The following is a 24,996-nucleotide window of genomic DNA, read 5'->3' as shown; positions in this document are numbered from 1 at the left end:
TTGTGATGCAACAAGCAAGCAAAAAGGCCAATATTCCAGGAATGTATTTGAGCTGTATTTAGAAAGGATTAAGATGATTTATTTGTGTTCCGCAGTGATAATGAAAAACTATTCACTCTAGCGTGGAGGAAGGCAAAGGTTAAGCAGCCTCTACTAAATCTACACAGCTTTAAATTGGTGGCGCTTGATAGCTTGTACCAGAGCAGGATTTTTGTTTTTTGATAGAGAAAACTATCAGAGGAGCGCTGTGAACAATGGATGTTAGCCCTGAGCCAATTGTGAGGTGCTGGCAACGTTTGGAGAAGATTCAGTAAAAACTAACCATGTGTCAGGATGAGGTCAGGACGATGCGACTATTTTGACCAAAGGGGTTATGCCTAACTGCACGTTTCTTGCCTGCAGCTTCATTGGTTATGTAATGCATTCCCCTGAAGAAAGGATGCATGCCTGAAACACAGTTTGGATTCTCAACACCTTGTTGGCTCAGTAAATGTTCCATGCACCTTTTTGAAATCTTATTTGTTTACTAAGGTCTGCCGTCTCTGCTCATGTCGCCTGCCAACCCTCTTACACCCCCGTCTTTACAGCTCACCCAAACCCTTCAGCTCCCAACAGCTCCTTCCACTCCCAGCCATCCTCCCACAACGCCTTCTAACCTCCAGCCATCCCCATCTACCTGTGACACTTACCCAGTTGTCAATTCCTCTCTTCACACAGATCACCCAAAAATGCTCCCTCCCCACAACGATTGTGCCAATCCCAAGATCCTGCTGCCACTGTTACTCACAATGGAGAATAAGTCTTTCTTCCCTTTGCTTGTTGCTGCAGACACAAGGATGGGGGAAGTGGTGTGGGGTGAAACACTTTTCTTTTTTACAACCCCCCCGGCAGATCTACTATGAAACTATTGAAGCTTAAACTTCAGGGCCCCTAATTCCAGAGGGGCCCCAGAGTTGACTAGTCCACATTGCATCTAGTAGATGCAGTTTGAGTTGCATGACTCAAATTGATTGTTTTTTCGGTATGTATATTTCAACAATCCCAAAGTTTGAGAGTCAGTAGCATAGATGTTGTAAAGGTCATTGAAAACAACCCCACTGAAGAAGATAACACTGGTTAGCCAGTCCTCGTTGCTAGTTGTGAAGCCCCCCGCCCCCCCCATAACAGTTCTAGCTTCTGGGCCCCCAAACTGCAGGTGTGCCACTGCCTCCACAAATGGTAGCAGTAGCAGGATCTTGGGATAAGAAAATGCTAGCAATACTAATATGTGACATATTTTCAAGAACAGTAAAGAAATGCCTTTGGGAAAAGAAGTCTCTTCAAATAATCTCAATTCTTTTTGAAAGCACAGTCTTTATAGACAAATGTTCCTTCTCAATATTGGTTCTAAACTGCTGGATTTCACTGCAAGCAATTAAAAAAAAATCAACAGTAACATAAAGTAATTCAGCAGAATCAATTAAGCTGCAATCCTATACCTGCATAAGGTAAAGGTAAAGGGACCCCTGACCATTAGGTCCAGGTGTGGCCGACTCTGGGGTTGCAGCACTCATCTCACTTTATTGGCCGATGGAGCCGGCGTACAGCTTCCGGGTCATGTGGCCAGCATGACTAAGCCGCTTCTGGAGAACCAGAGCAGCACACGGAAACGCCGTTTACCTTCTCGCCAGAGCAGTACCTACTGGTATTTATCTACTTACACTTTGATGTGCTTTCAAAGTGCTAGGTTGACAGGAGCAGGGACCGAGCAACAGGAGCTCACCCCGTTGTGGGGATTCGAACCGCCAACCTTCTGATCGGCAAGTCCTAGGCTCTGTGGTTTAACCCTTGCATACTTGGGGGTAAATCTCATAAATGACACCCAAAACTGAAGGAGCCAGGGATTACCAGGGCTCTGCCCTAGAACATGGTCAATGAACTAAGAATGGCTCTGAGCAAGTGCAACACGCATTTCCTTCACCACAGTGTAGCCACTTTTCACACCAGAGATACAGGACTTCTAGCAGATCTTCCAGATCAGGAGATGTGCCTCCCAGGTATATTTGAACCCGATTTCCCATTTGTAGAATGTAACAATTGGGAGACAATATCTTTCTTTCTAGGCTGATTAGCTAATTGGTCGATAAGATACTAAATAAAAAGGTTTAAAAAATATTTAAAATAAGTGTCCCTAATTAATCAAACAGCGGATTTTAAAGAGGTATTTCATCAAGGGTAGGGAGTCTGTGGTCTTTCAGATGTTGTTGGACTATAGCTCTCATAATTTCTGACCACTAAGGCTGCATGGAACAGGAGTCCAACAACAGGTCACCACCCCCACCCCACCCCCATTTAAAATACATACATAGGGTGGAATTCAACATAGCACTAAGTGGGGTATACATGTGTGGAGCTAGGTCTGCTTGTGCAATGGGTCTTTCTCCCCCCCCCCTCTTCTCGCCCTGCACGGTCCCTAATCCCGTTCTGTGGGTTCCCCCAACACTCCAGAGCAGATTGGGGAGGAGAGGAGGGAAGGTCCCATTGCATGAGTGGTCCTCATTCTGTGTGCACATCAACTTAGCTGAATCCATTCTGCTAATAACTAGCAGAGGCACTTCTTTCAGGCATTCCTTGTTCTTCCTCATACAGGACAGGATATCTCTAAGACAATGCCGACTGTGACACAGAAAACAAATGATAAGATTTCTTTACTCTGGTGACAGCCCTAACATAGATAAAATAGACAAAACCAGTAGGTGTTTGTATGATCATAGCTAAGATTAATGTTTGTGCCTACCAGGAAGCTACAAAAAATAGGGATAATATGCATGAACCAAATGCACAAATCTGGATTTATTTAGCTTGCTTGAGTAAGTGTTTGGATACAGCTAAATGTATGGTATTACATATCTGAGAAAAAAATAAACAATGTGAGTCACATTCACAACAGAGGGATATGTAGGTTTGAGGCCATCATCTTCCCTCCAATGCACTGGTCTTTTCAGCTGAAACAAAAATTTGAATTGACAGAAAATGAACAGTTTGATTTTCAATAGGAAAGTGAAAATATGTTTCCAGCAATAGAGCACTGGGATTTTCTAACTTTGTCTGCTACTGATTCTTCTTATTTTGGCAAAGGATTCTCAGGTGTTCACTTAGAGCTCACCCAACTCTCCCCTGAGGCTGCATAGTTCAGAAGACAGTTGGTAGTAATGGGCAAGCTGGAAAATCCGTCCTGACATTCTCATTGAGTAGCCTCTGTTAAGCTTCTAAGGAACCCCAGGGGTTCTCCAGAACACAGTTTGAAAATCACAAGGAGATGGGGATTCCAGGCCCAAATATGGATGGAATTATGGTCGCTGAATATTCCATAGTCAGCTAGCTGAAGGACAATCTATAAAGCAGCTTGTCGTTTGTAGAGACAGAAGCAGTCCCTGGGTTTTGGGAGGCAATAATAATAATAATAATAATAATAATAATAATAATAATAATAATAATTTATTATTTATACCCCGCCCATCTGGCTGGGCCTCCCCAGCCACTCTGGGCGGCTTCCATAGAAACCAAAAATACAGTAAAATATCACACGTTAAAAAAGGTTTTGCATGTCAGATTCCCAGATCTTTTGAGGGCCGAACACCTCTGGATCACACAGCTGCCACTTCCAGTAAACCTAATGAATATTCATGCACCATAGATCCCTTTAAGTCACAAAGGTTGGCTTAATAGCAGGCAGTGAGCGCCAGCCCATCCAGTTTCCAGAACAATCCCTGTTTGGGACCACAAGCCAACTCCTTGCCATTATTCCACTGTTCTTAGAAAGGACGTCAGAGATGGGGGTGAGCATGCCACAGTGGAGAACAATGTACTTTTAAAAACAAACACCATTTAGAGAGGGGGAAAGGAAAGAAAAGCAGCCCCTCTTGGAATAGGACGATGAAGCGTTTCAAATATTGTTACACCATTGCATGCAGAATATTTAAGGGAGATTTGTTGGTTGACTGTTCCTTCTTAAGGTATGCTTGGGGTGAAAGGTCAGCGTTACAGAGAACAGAGTAAAGGCAAGGTACAATGACATCCAGAGCCTGAGAGCTTGCGGTCTTGGCTGTCTCTAAAACAGTAGATGGGGTATCAGTCTTGAGATCCAGTCAAGGATGTCATTGAAGGTGCTGAAGCTGATGCAAGTCTCTGGACTTTAGGAGTGGCTGTTTGGCTCCAAGCAGGGTACACAGGATGTGTAAGAAGTTCTCACATGCTGCCATTGCTCCTGATGATTAGATCAGGATATATGGCAGCTTGAAGTCTCTCCTCTCCGTAAGGCACTTCAGCCTTGGGCTGCTGCTGCTGGCTGCTCTCAGCGAGACATCATCCGTACAAACTCTGCAGGAAGGGGATCCAAATATGTCATCAGGAGGGGAGAGAAAAGCATTTTCCTTCTGCTGCTGGCCCAGAAGAGGGACTTCTTTTATAGATAACTAGAGAACGTATGGGAACCACCATCTCTCTGTCTGTCTGTCTATCCATCCAGCTCAGTTCCATATATCCCATCCCACTCTTCTAACATTCTGTCACATTTTAGAGCATCCTTCCCCAACCAGGTGCCTTCCAGATGTTTTGAACTACAATTCCCATCAGCCCCAGCATGGCCAATGGTCAGGGATGATGAGAGATGCAGTGCAAAACATCTGAAGTGTACGTAGTTGAGGAAGGCTGCTCTAGTATGACCATGAAATACAATCCAGGACAGGGCTAGGCATATTGGGGCTCACTAAATTCCCACTGAGCTTAACAGAACAATATTTTGCAAATAACAAAAGTTTAATGTCTCCCATCTCCCCTACTTCCCCCTCCTAACTTTCTCTTTCTCTGCTTTCTCCCCTCTCCTCTCTCCCTGCCCAACCCCACATTGTCTACAACAACAAAAGTCTCAGACCACCTGTAATTGATTGGTATGAAGGATGCTATAATTTAAAAACAGAGGCACTTTTGTTACTTACAGAAAAATCTTTCAATAAAACATTTAAAAATGTAAATCAGCTGTGAGAAGCAACACTGTTGAGGAAGGGCAAAACCTGCTCAACACTTTCCCTGCTTCACAGAGTGCAAATTGATTTGGACTCTGCTGTAGTGATGTCCCTGAATAATAAACATATTAACTTTCTCTCATAAGGGCATGGGAAAAGGAAGAGTGCTGCCACTGAAGATACCATCACAGTACAGGCAAAACCTGATTCTGTCATTCAGTTGTGCAACTTCAGCTGAAGGGAACTGCATACAGAGCATGGAATATATTAGCATATTAATAAGCCTCTGGTTTAAAATAAAACCTAGGAAGCCTGGCTTCCAAATGTTATCTTTATGATCCGATTCCCAACTATCCCCTCAAAATTAGAAGTGACTCCTCCTAAATCCAGTCTTGCCTTTCTTCCTTTTCTTTCCTGCATCAAGGATCTATAGCAGGTATGGAATTTCTGGAACAGGGGCCAAAATTGGGCCCAACCCAGGGGTTCAAATGTGGCCCACAAGGCTGTTTTCACCCAAGCCATGCCCATCTGCCCCACAGTGACGTCAGGTGTGGGGCAGGTAGAGATGCGGCTGCCAGTGCACTGTAAGACTTCAAGAAGGCTGCGATAGTGCATGGGCGAGGGAAAGCAAGCTTCAAGCACCAGCTGATGGGTGGCAAAGTCATAGCCTGCTGAGGTAGATGCATACGAGTTTTCTGCAGGCACCTTGCTCACACCATCAATACCTCTAAAAGCCAGACTTCAAATTGGTTTGGCAGGACTCACAAAGCCCTATGCCTGGGGCTTCTCAAAGTGGCAAGAATAGTGTTTCCAACATTCAGCAACCTGTTGGGCATTTGGGGACTACTGCACACAGGATTTTAGCAGGTCGGGAGGAAAACCCACCTGCCAAATCATTTGATGTCATAATGGCATCCTGTGATTCAACAGGCGGTCAGTCAAAGTTGGACCATGGGGAGCAGTCAGATAAGGATTTGGCCCAAAGAGCCAAAATTGTTAGCCACCCCTACTCTACATCCTGCATTCGTTTTCAAAAGCAGGATGAGATCCTCCTCCCAGCCTAAATCCTCACTTCTTTCCCAGTTAGAAAAAGCAAATCATCATCATCATCCCTCAAAGGAAGGACTTTCCTGATACCTTCAAAGTCCACAAGGCCATCCCCATTCAGATCAACATCTTTGAGTATCTCATCCACCTCACGGTAGTTCAGCTGCTGTCCCAAGAGTTTGCGCATGGCTTCCCTTAGCTCAGCTATGCTGATCTGTCCATCGCCATTTGTGTCAAACTGGAAGGAAACAAATAAACAACCCTGATTCCAGCACCTTGTTTAACCATCTACCATATCCACACAATTCTCCAGTCTCTTGTTCTCACCTCCCTGAGTGCAACTGAAGTAGATGGAAGCGTATTGTTCTCTTGGAACGACAAAACCACTTTTTTTAATAAAAGGAAGAAGACTTTTTGCAGTTTGGAAAGTAGTAGAAAAACACATTAAAAAGTGTGGGATGAATGAATGCTTACTGGGAAGACATGTAAACACCCTGTAAGAAAATCAGGACGAAGGCTGATTCTTATATAATTACCCTGTTAACAAACAACAAGAAAGGAGATTCCGACTAAACATCAGGAAGAACTTTCTGACGGTAATAGCTGTTGGATGAATGCTGAACAACCCCATCTTCTGGAGGAGTCCAAATCACAGAATGATGGGTGGATGGGTGCACTGTTCGCAGGTGGCAGGAAAACTTCAGGAAGGCTGAAGTGATAGTGTCAATCCACTTTCCTTCATGATTGCCACTGACATCCACACATGTACACCAACAGCAAGAGTGAAGTGCTTTAAGTGGCACTGATGAAATCAAATGAAGCAGCTGAGAACTGTTTGTGTAGGGCTGCAATACATCCAGGTTTTCCCGGAATCAGACTGTCAAAATGGCATCATTCTGGGCGGACTTTTGCCCAACTGGCAACATGTCCGGGGAAACCCAGACATACGGCAACTGGCAAATTTTAAGGAAAAATGCTGTAAAAAAAAAAAGCACCCCCCTAAAGCTCAAAAACTTTGACCAAAAGAAAGCCAACTTTGTCTGGATTTTCACTTTTGGGTATATAGTAACCCTACGTTTGTGTTTTGTGATGCCTGGGAGAACCACTATATGAGAAGACAGGACAGCAGAATGAGAAATAAGATTCCTCAATATACCACCCACCAACCCACCGTCTGATGCTACCCTCCTCTGGTCCCGCAAGTTGAGTCACGAGACACTCACCTCTCGGAAGGCATCCCGCAGTTCTTTCACCCCAATCATGTCTGCTGTTTCTGCCAGCATCTTGGGGCCCATCAGTTCCACAAAGTCATCAAAATCCACCTTCCCTCCAGCTATAGATGCAGAAAAACAGTTTCAGCCAGAGCCAGACAGTGCCGGGTTAGATATTATAGTATATATAATTATACTCTGGGACAATTCACAACCAACATAATGGAAGAATTTTCCCATTTGGGCTGCCGTTCCCATCCCTACCCTCTCCGCTGCCACTTCTTGTGTGGAATTTATCTGCTTATGCAGCAAACCAGGAGAGTGAATAGCTCCCATGAATGCAAATTATTGAGTCCTGTCAGAAAAGCCACACAGCTGATGACATGTCCTTGCACCAGCTGATTCACACCACCATTTTGCACTTGGTAATTAGGTGCTGCTCCTGCCAAACTGAGATTATTATACAGTGGTACCTCAGGTTACATACGCTTCAGGTTACATAGGCTTCAGGTTACAGACCCTGCTAACCCAGAAATAGTGCTTCATGTTAAGAACTTTGCTTCAGGATGAGAACAGAAATTGTGTTCTGGCGGCGCAGCAGCAGCAGGAGGCCCCATTAGCTAAAGTGGTGCTTCAGGTTAAGAACAGTTTCAGGTTAAGAACAGACCTCCAGAATGAATTAGGTTCTTAACCCAAGGTACCACTGTACATGCAAAGTAACTGATCAATCGAACCAGACATCTCCAGTAATAAACATCTCTTACCTTACAGGGTGGTCATAAGGATTACTGAGATGATAATGTGTGAAATGCTTTGAACACCCTATACAGATGCTTAAACACTATTTATTATTAGGCCACAGTCTAGTGCTGCCCCCTCATCCCCTCTGACATTTCTGTGGGGAACTCATGGCCATCCAACTATTGCTGGATTATAACTTCTAGCATCACGGATCAGTGGCCATGCTGGCTGCAGCTAATGGGATCTGGACTCCAACAACATCTGGAGGGCCGCAGGTTCCCTACCTCTACTCTTAGGAGAGATATCCAAGAAGTGTTTGCATCCTCCCCTCCCCCTTTTTGTGTGTGGTCATTTTGCTTGAATACCAAACTTGATCCAGCAACTGTGAAAATTCATTTCTTCCCCCCGAAACATCATACTGTAGTATTTAACTCAGTAATGCTAGGCACATACTGATCTGCTGAGACAATTCAATGAGCTCCATCTCAGTGGGCATGTAGCCCATGGTTCTCATACATTCCCCCAGGTCTTTGTAGCTGATGTAGCCATCATGGTCCTTGTCAAACTCTCGGAAGGCCTCCTTTAGCTCTGGAAAGAGAAGGGAAGCAATAAGAATCCCCCTGCAAAGCAGGTAATGCATCTGTGTCTTGCAAACACCAAGTAAATGCGAAGGGAGTGATGGAGTTAGCACCTGATTTGCTACACAATGAAAGAGCTGCTATGTTTCACCAACAGCCCTTCCTCACTTTTGGAGTTCAGCTCCAGAGACATATGGCCTTGGCCCAGTATACCTGAAGGAGCATCTCCACCCCCATTGTCCAGCCTGGATACTGAGATCCAGCATTGGGGGCCTTCTGGCGGTTTCCTCACTGCGAGGAGTGAGGTTACAGGGAACCAGGCAGAGGGCCTTCTTGGCAGTCGTGCCCACCCTGTGGAAGGCCCCCCCCCCATCAGATGTCAAGGAAATAAACAACTATCTGACTTTTAGAAGACATCTGAACACAGCCCAGTATAGGGAAGTTTTTAAAGTTTGATGTTCTACTGTGTTTGATGTTTTAATTTGTTGGAAGCTGCCCAGAGTGGCTGGGACAACCCAGTCAGATAGTGGCATATTAACAACAACAACAACAACAACAACAACAACAACAACAACAGGAATGCCACTAGAGGGATTTTCAATGCTAGTCCAATCAGAACTTTTGTATGAGGGCTGAGTCCATAATTAGAGTCAAGGAACTGAACTGGATATCTGATAGCTGCCCTCTAGATGGGGTGGTAGGCCCAGGAGAGGCGAAGGGGGAAAGCAAAGCAAGGGATTCATACAACTAGACATGGGAGCAAAGCATAAGGAAGCCAGAGGCAAGTTGACAAAGCAACAAGGCAGAGCATTAAGCGAAACCAAAGAAGCTGAGTGAAACATAGCAGATGCAGTAGACTTCTGGTTGGTTGGATTAATGACTAATGAGCAAGGCAGGATCCATGAGGTTCCCCAAAGACAGGGTTAGCCAACGCAGTGGCCTCCGGATGTTCTTGGACTACAAATCCCACCAGCACCAGCCAGCATGGCCAATTATCAGGGATGATGGGTGTTGTAGGCCAGGAACATCTGGAGGGCACCATGTTGGCTAACCCTACCTTAAGAGGTAATGTTGAGCATCAATTTTCTTTTTACCTTCTATCTCCTCTGGTCGCAGCTCTCTGTCCTGGGGAAAGAAAGAGAGTAGAGGTTGGTAAAACAGATATCTATCTATCTATCTATCTATCTATCTATCTATCTATCTATCTATCATCTGCTTTGCCTACCCAAATCCAATCTACTGATCTCTTAGTCAGAAGCTGTCCCAAGTTAAGGAAGTCTTCCTTGCCCACTCTATGAACAGAAAAAAAACTGATTCTGTGTGTGCTTACTTCAAAATAAGTCCCACTATGCTTCCTACCAAGTCATGCTGCATCACTATTGGATTCCATGCAAATATTGTGTCAGAATACTGTGGCTACAAATTCCCTGGAGGAAAGCCCTTCTGGCTCCCTGCAGAAAGGCAATAGGGGCAAGAGTTGTTATTCCAGTGATAGTTCCCTAGGCTTGGTGTTTGTGTAATGCAGCCTAAAGGCTGGTGTGTTTCAGTGGCTAAGAGATTATTAACAGCCCCCTCAGGCGAGTGCTCTATATGGGTGTATTTTGCAACACGTTCTTGCCACAATAAAAGTGCATTAATTATACAGTTCTGCTTTAGTTTGTTCTGCAATGTTGCTCCAATGCTCTCACATTGTTACTGTCAAAAAAGGCTACAGCACAACAAAAGCAGGGCAGAAATAAGCCAGAATATTTGTGGTATAAAAAAGTTGTGTGGTTGCAGAAGGATGTTATGGGACATACACTGTATGGAAGTGAAACCTTCCCAGGCGCAAACAGTATTGAAAGCAGGAATGTACTTGACCGCCCCAATAGCATAATGAGCACAAATAATCATGGATGCACCAAAGAAAGGCCATCTGAATGGCCCCTGTTTTAGGAAGCCCTTTGCCATGGCTTTCCCATGAACTCACTAGAAGACCTTAAGGAAATCGCTCGCGCTGGCAACCACAGCCTGCCCCCCTTCCCACATATCTGTAATATATACCGTATTTTTCGCACCATAACACTCATTTTTTCCTCCTAGAAAGTAAGGGGAAATGTCTGTGCGTGTTATGGAGCGAATGCCTACAGATGGCGGGGGGATCTGCTGCAGTCGTGAGCAGAGGATCCATGGTTCCCCTTCCTTCCCTCCTCCGTGGCTCGCTTTGAAACAGCAAAGCGGGAGAAGAGCCGCTGAGTGGGGAGGAGAGAGAGACAGAGAGCCTGCTTGATTTAAAGGAGCAAAGCGGGAGAGGAGGGGAGAGGAGACACTTACACGAGTGTAAGCGGCTCCCGTCCGGTTGGCTCCTTTAAAGCAAGCAGGCTCTCTGTCTCTCTCTCCTCCCCACTCGCTAAATAGCAGCAAAGATTTTTCAAGCAGGCTCTCTGTCTCTCTCTCCTCCCCACTCGCTAAATAGCAGCAAAGTTTTTTCAAGCAGGCTCTCTGTCTCTCTCTTCCCCACTCCTCTTATAAGAGCCTTCTCCTCTTATACCCCTCTTCTGCATTATTAACAGCATCCTTCTCCACCCACTCCACGTGTGTTCCTTGTCCCTTGAGTGCTTTTCCTTCCCTCCCCACTTAAAACATGGTTACAAAGCACGGATCCACATGGATCCTCAGGATTTTTGCACTGGGTCACCCCAAATTCACCATCAGATCACATAGCATGTCCATGGCTACAGCTTGCACCAAAAAAATCACGCACCCACTGTTGCCTGGGGCCGCAGTGGTGCAAAAACGTGGTTACAAAGCACGGATCCACATGGATCCTCAGGATTTTTGCAATGGGCTACCCCAAACTCACCTTCAGAGCACATGTCTGTGGCCACAGCATGAGCCACAAAAATCATACATCCACCGTTTCGTTTAGAATATTTTTTTCTTGTTTTCCTCCTCTAAAAACTATGTGCGTGTTATGGTTGGGAGCGTGTTATAGAGCGAAAAATACGGTAGGTATTTAATACTATCCCACCTTACAGGGTAAGGATTGCAATAAGATAATGTATGTGATGAGCTTTGCAGCATTTAAAGCCGTAAACAAAGGTGCTGATCATCACCAACATTGCCTCATTGCCTGGCTGTTAACCTGTGCAACATGTACTCAGTGAAGGCACCCTTTCACTAGCCTATTTCCATGTAGGAATTAGTTTATATACTGCAAAACACAATGTGCATGGTTTTAGATCACGGCATGAACGATTTCTCTTCCATAAGTCCATGGATTGAACAGCGGCGGCACACATCAACCTCCCAATTTATTTACCTGTAGCAAAATATAACACTTATGTTTGATTTCTTATGCCACCTTATCTGTGTTTATTCCTTAGTGAAGATTACTCCACAGGGAGGAAAGAGTAAGATTTAATTATTGGGTTGTCTTTGTTTTTGCTTTTATTATGTGTTTTCTGTTTTTTATATTGTGATTTTATGTTGTGAGCCGCTCTGAGATCAACGAGTATAGGGTGGTACACAAATTTAATAAATAGCAACAACAACAGGCCCAAGCTATGTTCCAGCACAGGGGCATACTGAAGGTTTGAGGAGCAGGGCAGTCCATGCAAACAGAGAAGGGGCATCTACACTCTCACGCTCAGTATAAATGGTGCAGCAGTAGATGTGCAATACATACGATTTGCGTGATGGCGATGCTCTGGCGCAAGAAGATGCAGGCTGGCCCCACCAAGCCATGCAGGACCGAGTAATTCTGCAATGGCGGATACTGCGTGCCGTCAGCCCCTTCGTCCATGTCGTTGCTGGTAGAGGCAGGGGAGCCAGGAGCCTCAGCGGAGGGCTGCTTATTCTCCTGTAGCATAGCTTGCAATTAGCTAAGTACAGTTAGAGACCCCGATTTCCCCCTCTGTCAGGACCTGGGTGTTTTAGGGAAGCAGGGTATCTGGTAATGGAGAGTATGGGAAGGGGAGCAACAAAGGGGGAAACAAGACATATGCTAGAGAAATAACACAATTTCCCCCTAAAAGAAACCCACTTTTCTCATCCTTAAATTTATCCCAATGCCTCAGCATCTCTGATTATTGGGCAATTGCCACAATTAGACAGACCTCCATCTCCACAATGCTGGGGTCCCCAACCTGGGGCCCTATAGGTCTTCCTCTGGTGGCCACAAAGCCTTTGAGCTCCCTACCCCCACTGCCCCCTTTGTCATGAGATGGTGAGGATAATTACCATTTTTCTCACTGAAAAGTTCATGAAGCTGAAGGAGGAAGTTGAAAGAGCGACACTCCCTCTTGCTTCCTCTCTCAGTTCAAAGAGCTTTTCAAAGTTCGGGTTGGTACCTGAGCAGATGGACAGAAAGTAAAGCAACCAATAACATAGCAGAGAAAGGGAAGGAATTTGGAAGAGGGAAAGAGAGCAACTATGGGGTGGAAGAATGCATGTTCAAATGAATACACATTAGATCTGACAAAATGGAGCCTCTTAAAACTGTGTGATTTAAATGTGAGTTCCCCCCTCTCTTGCAAAAGCATCCGCAAATCATTGAAATCCTCTATCGTTATTGACTGCCCCATAAAAATCACAGATATAGTGTCTTCCAGGGCAATCCTTATGGATACAAGGCACAACCTTCTCGGTAGTGGCACCCGCCCTGTGGAATGCCCTCCCATCAGATGTCAAAGAGAAAAACAACTACCAGACTTTTAAAAGACATCTGAAGGCAGTCCTGTTTAGGGAAGCTTTTAATTTTTGACAGACTATTGTATTTTAATATTCTGTTGGAAGCCGCCCAGAGTGGCTGGGGAAACCATGCCAGATGGGCGGGGTATTATTATTATTATTAATAATAATAATAATAATAATAATAATAATAATAATAGTTGTTGTTGCAAGAGTTCCCCAAAAAACAACCATCAAATCATAGGTAACGTCTCTATATTCAAATATGTGTTCTGGGATTTTTTTTGTGGTTTTGTTGTAATCCTATGTAAAAACCATAAAAATTCATAAGGATCTGTGTCTTGTCTTGCTAATAAGCTGAAACTTGGTCCTGCAGGCCAGCCTAGCAACAAAGAACAGAAGGCTTAAGAAAGTTGGCAACAACTTGCCTTCCATTGGCTCTGCCCCCAGGACAGCTGTTGGCAAGTCTTAAAGGGAAAGCTACAGGAAATTCACAGGCATTATGGTAATATGGTGCCCTGTGTGGGGCCAAAATTTGACGCCCTCAAAGCCCCAAGTTGCCTTCCCAAAACCAGGTAAGGGAGGTGCCAGGCTGCAAAGGAGGCACAGGGATCTGGCAGGGTCCTAGAGTCTTCCTGACTCCTTCCCATAGCTGTGCAAATGCTAACTCGGCTTTGAGAAGGAGATTGGAGGACTCTAGGACCCTCTCAGAGCTCTCATGCCTCCTTGGAAGGGGACCCTTGCCCCCCGCGCCCCCCAGCACCCTGTGCAGGGAACCAGTTGTGCTACCCTAAATCTACCACTGCCAGGACAGTGAAGAAGGGAATGCCCAGGGCTCCCCCCCCCCATGAGATGGCCTGTGAGTCATCTGAATCTCTCTCTGTATAGTATGTGGAGACAGGTATTTTCCCTAGGAGGACTCAAATACCTGTCTCCACATACTATACAGAGAGAGATGCCACAATTAGCTCTCTTGCTCTCTCTCACACACACTAACACACAAAGCAATGACACATATACTCTAACAACAAGAAACATGCACTAGCACAATTCCTAAGTTTCTTGGCAGTCCCTCTCTGTCTTTCCATACACATCTGCGCCACAGACTTACATTTTATTAAATAGTCCTTTTTCCTCCCTAAAGACTCCCAGGGAACTGCAGTTTTACGCAGAGATCTTTACCAGAATTCTCAGCATTTCACTAAACTCATTATTTGGGACAAGTCATGACAGCTGAATAAAACTGATGTAGCTTTGCAGTGCTAATATCCCTTAACTCTGATTAAATACAGATGAACCTGTACTCAGTGCTAATTCACTAGGGGGGACTGCACACACAGCCCCTGGAAAAGAGGACCTTACGTATAGTAACATTCTCCTCACCCATATGGTTGGATGGTATAGTTGATGGGTCCCTCATGTGGTTATACTGCGGTAATGTGGCTATTACTGTGGTATTCTCTCTCTCTCTCACTCTCTCTCTCTCTCTCTGTGTGTGTGTGTGAGTGAGTGAGAGAGAGAGAGAGAGAGAGAGAGAGAGTTAAATTCAATAATATTGATATATACAAAAATGGGGGCAAACTGCTTCCTAGCATTTGCAGGATTGGAGATCTCTCACAGATCTTAACCACTGCCTCCCAGCTTGCTGGGCCCCTTCTGTGGGCTGCTGTCCTCCAGTTCTCTGATTTCTTCCCACTCTTCCTCCTCATCTGACCAATCCCACCAGGATACAGTGGTACCTCTGGTTACGAACTTAATTCGTTCCGGAGGTCCCTTCTTAACCTGAAACTGTTCTTAACCTGAAGCACCACTTTAGCTAATGGGGCCTCCAGCTGCTGCCGCACGATTTCTGTTCTCATCCTGAGGTAAAGTTCTTAACCTGAGGTACTACTTCCGGGTTAGCGAAGTCTGTAACCCGAAGTGTTTGTAACCCGAGGTGTATGTAACCCGAGGTACCACTGTATCTCCATGGGGCTCATGCCAAGGACAGACTAGGTCAGCTCCCCAACAACTGTCTTGCTCTGCTGTCACCACACACCTCACACCAATTCTGCCTTTTTGGCAGTGACGGACATGAGGAGGAGGGAAGTGGCAGGTTCATTTTACACATATTTACACCTGAAGCCTTCAATAGAGGGGAGGCAGAACATTATACCCCAAGAGTGTCCCTCATTGCCCTTCTCATAGCTACAGTGAGCTTGGGTCTAAAGTAGCACCCAGTCATGGCTCCTGGCAGTGGCGGAGCATGCATGTGAGTGCCGGGGGAGGGGCAGGACATGGAGGGCAAAAGCAGCCCTCCAGCCCCAAGCCGCTTTGTGAGGCTGGAATGATCCCAGCCTCGCAAAGTGGCACAGGGCTGACTTGGGGAGGGTGGTGTGAGCAGCGTGCCCCACCCCAGGAAAATGCACCACGCTTACGCCCCTGGCCTTTCAGTGCAGCATCTTTCAGCCAGCGCCACATGGAGTTCTCCCCTTTCTGCTTCTCCTTCCCAGAAAAAAAACCCTTGCCAAGAAACGTCTCCCCTTCTGTCTGCTTGTCCCCTTTCTACCTGCTATTCCAAGCCTAGTCTTAAAAGGTGACCATTTTCCTGTGACCTCCATCATCTTCATTGCTCAGTGTAACAGTGGCAACCTCCATTGGAAGAGACCAAAGGATTTTATTGTGATGGGCCACCAACACATTTTGTCATGCTTAACAGCTTCTATCCCAGGTGAGCCCCTAGCCTGGAAAAGGAGCTTAGCCTGTATTTTTCTACTGACCTGGCATCTTTCCTTCAATATGCTAAATATTATCTAAATTATAACACTTTATTGAATTCTAGAATTCACTAACTCTAGCAGTTATGGGTGCCCTTGCACCCTCAAACTCTGTTACCCCAGATCTGTAACAATAGCAAAAGGGGGGGGAAAGATAATCCATGTAATGAATTAACTCATTATTTAGCTCCTTCATATTTTCCGACGTGGTCCCGTTTGTTTAAGTGAATGAACTGGGGCCCCTCCCAAAGGTCCCCCAGACCATAAATCTGCCACTGGTCATGCGCCTTCTATGCTCAGGCACTGGTGGCAATACATACCATACAATGACATGCAAGAATATGAGAGATACCATACATTGTGACACCCAAAACCCATAGAACTTCTATTATATCAGGAGCATACTGAGGCTCACCTGGTTGAATCTTCATTGACACAATCCACAAACAGGCCTTGTATGATACACCAAGAGAAGAAGGAAGCATTGAATGAAATCTAGGAGTTTGTGGTTGTTATTGTTCGCTTAGATGCAAGAAAAGCAAAGAGGATCTAGATGCTGGCCTAAGAAAGACTAAGTAGACGAGAGAAAAGGGGACCAAGTAGATGGAGAAAAGGGGGTCACTGAAGCCTTCTGCAGAAACTATTCTGAAGAACACATCTGCCTTCATTCTAATAACCTGGAGCATTGGAACCTGGCCTTCGTAGGAATCAGAGATGATGCCACAGCCCCCCATCTGGAGTGGTACCACAGGGGCCTAGCATTCTCGCCATGTTCCCTCGGATAACTGACCTCAGCCATGGGGCTTCAACCACTGACAGGAATCCATGCACACACTCTGGGAAGTGAGGAAAGTAGACAGACAGACATGCAAAGAACCAGCCACACACAGGGATTCCAACACAAAGGCATGAAGATGTAAGGATGAAAAGGGGCCCCCTCCCCTCCGTCCTCTCCCCCTACCTTGGAGAGCCGCCTGCCCGGTGTTTTGGTGCAGTTGCCCATGGCTGCTAAGTCCCCCCCATCCCACAGAGCACAGTATGGGGCTGGAGGCAGCTGGCGCCGATGGCAGATATATATATTTTTATAGTAACAAGTGATTCTCTTCCTGGGAGGTTTAGACGCTTTGGGGATTTTCAGGGTTTTTATTGTTGAATATATCCAGAATATTAAGGGAAAGTGAACAGAGGGGGTGGAGGGAGGGAGGGCGTGGGCCACAGCCATAATCCTCAGGATTATATGCAACTCAATCATAGATGGTGCTAAAGCAGAGAGAGCAGAGAGCAGGCAAGCAGCTCTTCTTCAAAGCATTTTAACTCCACAGTGGCCCAGGAAGGAGAGGGCCAGTCCTGCCTTGTCCTTCCTGACTCACATCCAAAAGCCCCACTCAGATGCTGTCTATAAGCGGTTGAAAAGGATGGCTGCCCATCAACATGCCCCTTCCCCTCAGAGCAGTGAGGCCATAATCTTCCGTGACAATCAACGAGATTTTCAAATCTTTGTTCCAGGGAGTGGCTGTGTCCACTGAGCTCTGATGCTGAGAGACCCAGCCACATTATTGGGCGAGCGAGATGGTGCGGTGGGGGCAGGGTGGGGCGGGGATAGGGATAGGGCTAGGGGAAGCGTGCATTACCAATTGTCAGTCAGACTTATTGGTTGGCCACAAGATGTGAACCAGTTAGCAGAATCCACTGTATTATTTATAGACTCACAGTGCATTTTCATGAGTGACGTTAAGAACTCCTCTTTATCCCTAATGCGTTACTTGCAGATGCTGCTCTCCCCCCCCCCCCCCATACAGAAGGGAAACTGGAAATTTTCGTTCAGAGGCTAGTTCTGATCTTCAGGACTCTTACTTGGGAAGTGAAAACACAACCCTTATATCATTTGTGAAAATGTATTTGAATCTTAACAGTTCATGTTAAAACTGGATTAAGTGAGATTGACCTAACTACTTTTTTTCTTGAAAATCTCCCCCTGCCCACCCCCTTAAAAGAAAGATAGCAACTTCCTTAGGCAACTGCAGGATATAAAATAAGTTTAGATCCATCTGAAGTGTTTCACAGCTCATGGGCTACAGATTTCAGAGTTGGCAATGGTGGTGTGATAAAGCAAGTCATTGTACAAAGCATTTACAATCCCTTTTTCCTGCCCTGCCTTTTTACTAGTCAAACAGGTTTTGCAGATTTATAGGATAAAAGATATGAGTCACACTGCTGGCTGGGGCTGATGGGAGTTGTAGTCCAGAACAGCTGGAGAGCACCAGGTTAGTAAAGATCGTCTTATGACTTTTTATATGTAAGTGAAGAGACTGCCAAGTATTCTGACGCACATTTCCAAGGCGGAGGTCAAATTTCAAGGTTTTTAACAACAAATCTCAACTTCTGCAAACTACCGTATTTTTCACTCTATAAGACGCACCAAACCACAAGATGCACTTAGTTTTTGGAGGAGGAAAACAAGAAAAAAAATATTATGAATCTCAGAAGCCAGAACAGCAAGAGGGATCACTGCGCAGTGAAAGCAGCAATCCCTCTTGCTGTTCTGGCTTCTGGGATAGCTGCGCAGCCTGCATTTGCTCCATAACACACACACACATTCCCCCTTACTTTTTAGGAGGGAAAAAGTGAGTCTTATAGAGCAAAAAATATGGTATCACTTTAACTGTGATGAATTCACATTCTTAACACTCTTCTTTTGTCCCATCAAATATACAAGGTGATAATTTCACAGTGCCTATGTGGCCCTCAGGACTTAATGCGCACCACACCCCATCTCCCCAGGCCATGCCCCTCAAGAGTCCTTATCTACTCTGAGTGAAACACAGCCAGGCACCAATTAATACATCTCACCACAGGAGGGAAGTTGCCTGAACTGTTGATGGACAGCTTCAGGGCTCCTGCACACTCTTCATTCTTATGATTCTGTATCATGAAGCCAAAACTCAGACCTGACAGCCCTTGAGAGGACTCCTTTACATACTTTTTAAAAGGACACTGGCCTCCCTTGTTTGGGTCGCCAAGTATAGGCAACTCCCTGTTTGTGGGGAGTTGCGTGCCAACACACCATGCGCATCGGCCATGCCTTCCCTTCTGCCGCTGCCCCACTCCATCCATGTTCTGTCCCCCTCTGAGGCCGAAAATGGTGCTGAACATGCACTAATAGGGTGTTCCCTGTACTGCTGCTGCTACTCCTGAGTAACACCAGTAGGGAAGGGCCCCCACATTCCTATGGGAGGACATCAAGAGGCAGTGTCAGAGACAGGACCAGCCTGAATCTACACCTGGGGCACTGTTGCTGACTTGCCAGTATTGGTACGCTGTGCAAGAGCCTGCACACAGCCCGGCAACCGCTTACCAGCTGGGCAAATGGATGGTGCTGATCCAGCCTTCCTCTGCCTCCAGCACCACCACTGGACACTCCTCCCCGGTCTCTGCTCAGCACCGAAAGCCAAGTATCACTTCCTCCTGCACCACCTCACTAGGGCACTGGCCACTTTAAAAGTAATTATATTATACAACTTGTCAATGGGGGCAACTCAATCCACCATTTCGGGACTGTGTTGTCCAAGAACACAGCTCAATCCAGCTCATGAGGCTCCATGAAGGCAGCAGGGCCTGGAGATGTGATGGTGCCATTTCCTGTATTCTCGTCAGCTGCAAGTGAGCTCCTTGGAGAGTATTTACACACCTTATCTCTGTAACCTTGCATATCAATAACTATGGTAAAAAGCCACATCCTGTTTTCTCACTGTAAGAGCACGGCAGCCATTTTGAGTGCTGTGATCTTGTGCAATTTTGTGTCCCGAAAAAGTGCTCCTCTCAAAAAAGTGCTTTATTGGGAGCCATGATTTTGTGTGGCACCCTAAAACATTAGTTTTTGGGCACCATGTGATCAATGCCCCGAAAACCCCCCACATATTTTGGGCTCCATAATTTTGCATGGGTCAAGTAATTTGTGTGGGAGTATGGGCGGAAACTGCGGGAGGCAGTGGAAGACAGAAGTGCCTGGTGTGCTCTGGTCCATGGGGTCACGAAGAGTCGGACACGACTGAACGACTAAACAACAATAACAAATGGGCGGAAAGACACATGTCCCGGTTTGGGGACTCAAGATGTTGGAGGTCTCCCTTCTCACTAGCTCTTTCTTCAGTCTGGGACATACCATGTTTTAAGGTGAAAGCGTTGATCCCCCATCATATGTTTGAGATGGGGGGGGGCCGACAGAGGATTAGGGGTTTTTTTCTGCAGGAAGAGAAGGTGAGATCCTCCTGGGATGTGACAAAAGCCCATGACCTGCTGGGGAACCTCAGCTTCACAGAACCCTCCATTTTCAGTCCGCTCACCATTTGCCCTCTCTGTCCCCTCCCTGCCTCCCTTGGCCCAGTTACCTGCCCAAAGACAGAGGTGAGGATGGGCTCCATCGCCCAGAGGCTTGGGCATTCATCTTCCACGTGAGCTGAGCTGGCCCTTCCCATCACCCCTGGCAACAGCTGGTCTTTGGGATCGACCGTTCTGATCAAGGTTGCTTCATCCTCCAGTCGGTGGTGTTGGGTGCCATAGAGGGCCACAGAGGCGGCAGCAGCGGTGGTTGCCTCCGAGGTGCTCCTGGATCTGGCTGGCTCCATGAGCCGCTTGTCTCCTTCCCGGGCCTGACTGCCTGTCCTGCGGGTCCGCGCACTCTTGGAGCGTCGGTGAGAACCGCTTTGCGAAAGAGCCCGAGATGCTCTCAGTGCCGGTGTCTCGCTGCTCTGCCGTTGGGTCTCCCGGAGAAAAAAGAACATGTTGAGAGCCGGGGAAGAACTGGGCCCCTTTCTCTATCCCTTCCTCCTGCAGACAGTCTCTGAGGTCTCTCTGGTAAGGCCTAGCTCCTCTCCACACTACCTTGATCTGTCTCTCTGGCTCCTACCCTCACATATGTTCTCTACTGCACTCTTGGGTATGCCTAAACTCTCCTCCCTGGTGCCATGCATCTGTTTCGCTGTCTCTTGCTGGTTGCCGCACTATTCTGTGTTGCTGCCACACTTAGCCATGTGCTCCTTCACATGGGTGCTTGCCTCTCCTAGCTGCCTGCCATATTTCTAGGGATCTTTCTCTGAAGTAACAAGTACCCCACCTGCCCCCCACTTTCAATACCTGCCTGGTTCCCGTTCTACATTCCTCCCTCCAGCATCTTCCTCCCCCTGAAGCTCCTTCTTCTTTCCCTCCTCTTGACCCCCTGCTCCTTCCTTATCTCCTCACTCCTTGAGGCACCTTTCCTCTTTGCTCTCTGCCTCAGAGATCTTTCCTGGGCAAATCCGCTTAAGGGATCAACACTTGTGCTCCCCAGGTCCCTGGGCTGGCATGGAGGGAGGGAGGGGGGCACCTGCTCCTGCCACAGCTCTTTCCCCCACTCTCCATCCAAACCTAATCAAGTCATCTTCTCATTACTGCAGGGAGAGCGAGATTGAAGCAGGAGGATGCGGAGGGAATCTGAGCTTATCAGGTCAGACACACGACCCGGCCTGGTTCTGCTTTTCACTAATGTTGCAAACAAGGTAAAACAACCCCCCTAGAGCAGGAAACTCAAGAGGCATCAAAGGCCGCAGAACACAGATTGAGCGCAGGTTTTATGGCATCACCTGTGTGTGTGCCCCTGGGCTAGAAAGGAGGGCTGTGGGGAAATGAGGCAGGAGTAAAGAATATTTCTGTCCCACATCTCCCGGCTCTCCTTTGTCCAGTGGCCTGTTTTGAAACAATGCACCTCAGAAAAAAATGGCCTTCCTTCTTCTGTGGCCCGACATCTATAGCATCTCTTTTTATTTTGGCATTTATGAGTGCCTTCCCTGTGCCCCGCTCTCTCCTCATCAAGTCCTGTGGTGTTTTCCTTTCGCCCTCCCACTCCATGAGGGCCTGTTCCCTGACACATCCTCAACAGTCCTCCCATTTCTAAGCAGGAGCCTCTGTGGCTAAGTCAATTAAGTCAGACCCCACCTGTGGTCCTTGGCACCTCGCCGGCCCTCCGGATGGCAGAGATGCGATTCCTGGCAGTGCTGCAACTGGGGCTGTTGCGCAGACAACTCATGGTTTATTCAGTGCAAAGCTGGCGAGGTTCCAGTGGCAATGGTAACTAGACCCCACCTAGCTAGCGCAGACAATGCCAAAGCTCCTGGGCTCAGACTTTACACTCCCCGGCTCACATCAGTGGAAGCAAGTGGGAGAATTATTCATTGAGGAAACAAGCCACGGAGTTGCTGAGCCCAGCGCTTGACCCATAAAAAGATCTCTCTATCTGGTCTAAGGACCAGGACCTCTGTCCCATGAGCTCTCCTCTTCACGTGTACAAAACATCCCCCCAAAATCTGCAGAGCATGTCTGGCAGTATGGGAAGAGGAATATCCCCACAGTTTAACATATTAGAACCTTGTTGCCCTGGGATGAAATATGTTAACTGATGCTTAATGGGTGCCTTTGTTGGATCTAGTGCCAACCCAACAGAGCTGAACTTTAGGGAAGCTTTTAATGTTTGATGCATTACTGTATTTTAATATTTTGTTGGAAGCCGCACCAGAGTGGCTGGGGAAGCCCAGCCAGATGGGCAGGGTATAAATAATAAATTATTATTATATTATTATAACTTGATGGGTGAATTCTCTCACCGCCCCATCAGTGCTTCTGTCTCACCTCCCATCTCCCAAAGGGACCCATGTCATTAAAGAACACAATAAGAGACAACTGGATCAGGCCAATGGCCCATCTAGTCCAACATCCTGTTCTCACAGGTGGCCACTCAGAAGCCTCTGGGAAAGCAGCAAGTAAGACCTGAGCACAAGATCATTCTCCCCTCCTGCGGTTTCCAGCAACTGGTATTTTGAAACATTTCTGCCTGCAACCATGACGGCAGGGCAGAGCCATCATGGCTACCAGCCATCAATAGCCCTCTCCTCCATGCATTTGTCTAATCCTCTTTTTAAACTGTCCGAGTTGGTGGCCATCACTGTCTCCTGTGGGAGCGATTTCCATAGTTTAACTATGTGCTGCACAAAGAAGCACTTTCTTTCATCTGTCCCAAATTTTGCATGTAAACAAGGAGTGGGGCACACTTTTCAGCCTGAGTGCCACATTCCCTCGGTGGTGACCATTGGGTCGTGTGTGCCAGTGGGAGGTGATGCCAGAGACAAAAGTGGGCAGAGCACTGAATGTGACTCTTTGTGCAGTAGGCAGCATTTCAACTACACAACAGTCAGAGGTTTCCACACATGCTCATGCCTCTCTCCATTGAGACAAGCAAGAGGCATTACCACAATTCCATGACACATTCCACTCAAGCTAAAGCACTCGGAGAGGGTGATAAAGCAGGAGGTAGAGCTGATGGAGGTGAGTGTGGTGTAGTGGTTAAGAGCGGTGGATTCGTAATCTGGGGAACCGGGTTCGCGTCTCCGCTCCTCCACATGCAGCTGCTGGGTGACCTTGGGCCAGTCACACTTCTTTGAAGTCTCTCAGTCCCACTCACCTCACAGAGTGTTTGTTGTGGGGGACAAAGGGAAAGGAGAATATTAGCTGCTTTGAGACTCCTTTGGGTAGTGATAAAGCAGGCTATCAAATCCAAACTCTTCTTCTTCTTAAACACCTAAGGAAACATTGCTATCATCCTCCTTTGTTATTGGTCAAATGGGGGGGGGGAGAAATAAATATATAAATAAAAAAGTGTCCAGTAGCACCTTTAGAGACCAACTAAGTTTGTTCTTGGTATAAGCTTCCGTGTGCATGCACACTTCTTCAGATACGCTGAAAAGAGTTAATTAGATGAACGAATCTTGTTCTTCCCCCCAGTGGAAGTACCATCTGCACCTCATTGAAGAGCATGGAAAACAATGCCAAGTGACGCAGGTGTGAAAGGCATTCATAATGCCCTGGAGAAAGCGACAGCAGCCATGAAGAGCTCACAAGGGGTAGCGCATCTCAATGGCCATGGCTCAGACCAGGCAACAGTGTATAGCAACTGTCTCCCATCCGTGTCCTCAGCTGATATTACAGCAGTCAGCCACCTCCTCCTCACTCCTGTTGCTGCTAGCATTGCTCTCATTTGCGTGGTTGAAGGCTTCCTTTACACCAACAGAGTATGCTGGGAAGTGCAGGCACCATACATTTTCCTGAAGAAGACCTGTCTTTGCCCAGGTTTACATGCAGAGTAGGGTGGAAAAGGTAAAGGAATAGGGAGAGGCTTGAGTCTGGGGAAAAGGCAGGATATAAATAAATAAAATAGATAAGTGAATAATAAAAAGTGGCAAGGTTAGGGCAGGTACTGTAACAGAAGACTGAGTAGTCACAGGCAGAGTTGTAAAGTAAAGCTATAGTGATCCAGGAAAAGCTTTTTAGTGTGTGTGTGTGTGTGTGTGTAATGGGCTTTGAAGGGGAATGAATGATGGCTGCAGGCATTGCAAACAAAGAGGTGCAAAGTCCTTTCCCCTTTATATCTTTTAGATATTGTGAGCCTGAGGGATGGGTTTGCCTTGTGTTTTGTTGAAGCTGCTTTGGAAACTAATCTAACAAAAAAATGGGGTAAAAAGGCTTTAAATAAACATTGTTAGTGCAGTATAGCAGCTCAGATCAGATAAGGACCAGGGAAATCCAGGTTCAAATCCACACTCAGTCACTAAACTCACTGGGCAACCTTGGGACAGTCACTACTCTTCAAACTAACCTAGCTCACAGGGTGGTTGTGAAGGTTAAATGGGGTGAGAATTGTGTGCACAGTCTTGAGCATCTTAGGGCTTCTCTGGGGCAAGCGGAAAACCTCTTGAACCCGTGCTTTCTAGGCATGGGGCAAGCAAAGTTTTGAAGAGCCCTTAGAGCAGGGGTCAGCAACCTAAGGCCCATAGGCCACAAGCGGTCCACAGGGGTTGTTTAACCAGCCCACGAGCTGCCCCCGAACCGAGCCACAGCTCGGCGAGTCCCCGTGTGCTGCGGTAAACCAGCGCAATGCGGCGTGGGGACTTGTTTCCACGGCGCT

At 46.7% G+C, this 24,996-nt stretch overlaps 1 protein-coding gene across 2 annotated transcripts; it reads right to left on the bottom strand.

Moving 5' to 3' along the window:
- Window positions 1-3,579: 3,579 nt before the first annotated feature.
- CABP2 (calcium binding protein 2) lies at window positions 3,580-21,325 on the bottom strand. 2 transcript variants are annotated; one of them, XM_053397623.1, is made up of 6 exons: window positions 20,396-21,325; window positions 9,675-9,705; window positions 8,456-8,590; window positions 7,274-7,383; window positions 6,141-6,288; window positions 3,580-4,359 (listed from the first exon to the last, which is right to left on the bottom strand). In XM_053397623.1, the coding sequence occupies exons 1-6, from the start codon at window positions 20,786-20,788 to the stop codon at window positions 4,334-4,336; spliced, it is 843 nt and encodes a 280-aa protein (XP_053253598.1). In that variant the 5' UTR covers window positions 20,789-21,325; the 3' UTR covers window positions 3,580-4,333. The 2 variants fall into 2 exon arrangements, with proteins under 2 accessions (XP_053253598.1, XP_053253605.1); XM_053397630.1 differs by lacking the exon at window positions 20,396-21,325 and adding an exon at window positions 12,248-12,477.
- Window positions 21,326-24,996: the final 3,671 nt, after the last annotated feature.

The sequence above is a fragment of the Podarcis raffonei genome, chromosome 1 (assembly GCF_027172205.1).
Source record: "Podarcis raffonei isolate rPodRaf1 chromosome 1, rPodRaf1.pri, whole genome shotgun sequence".
In the NCBI taxonomy this organism is placed as follows: Eukaryota; Metazoa; Chordata; class Lepidosauria; order Squamata; family Lacertidae; genus Podarcis; species Podarcis raffonei.
This window is presented reverse-complemented; position numbering and strand designations above follow the sequence as displayed.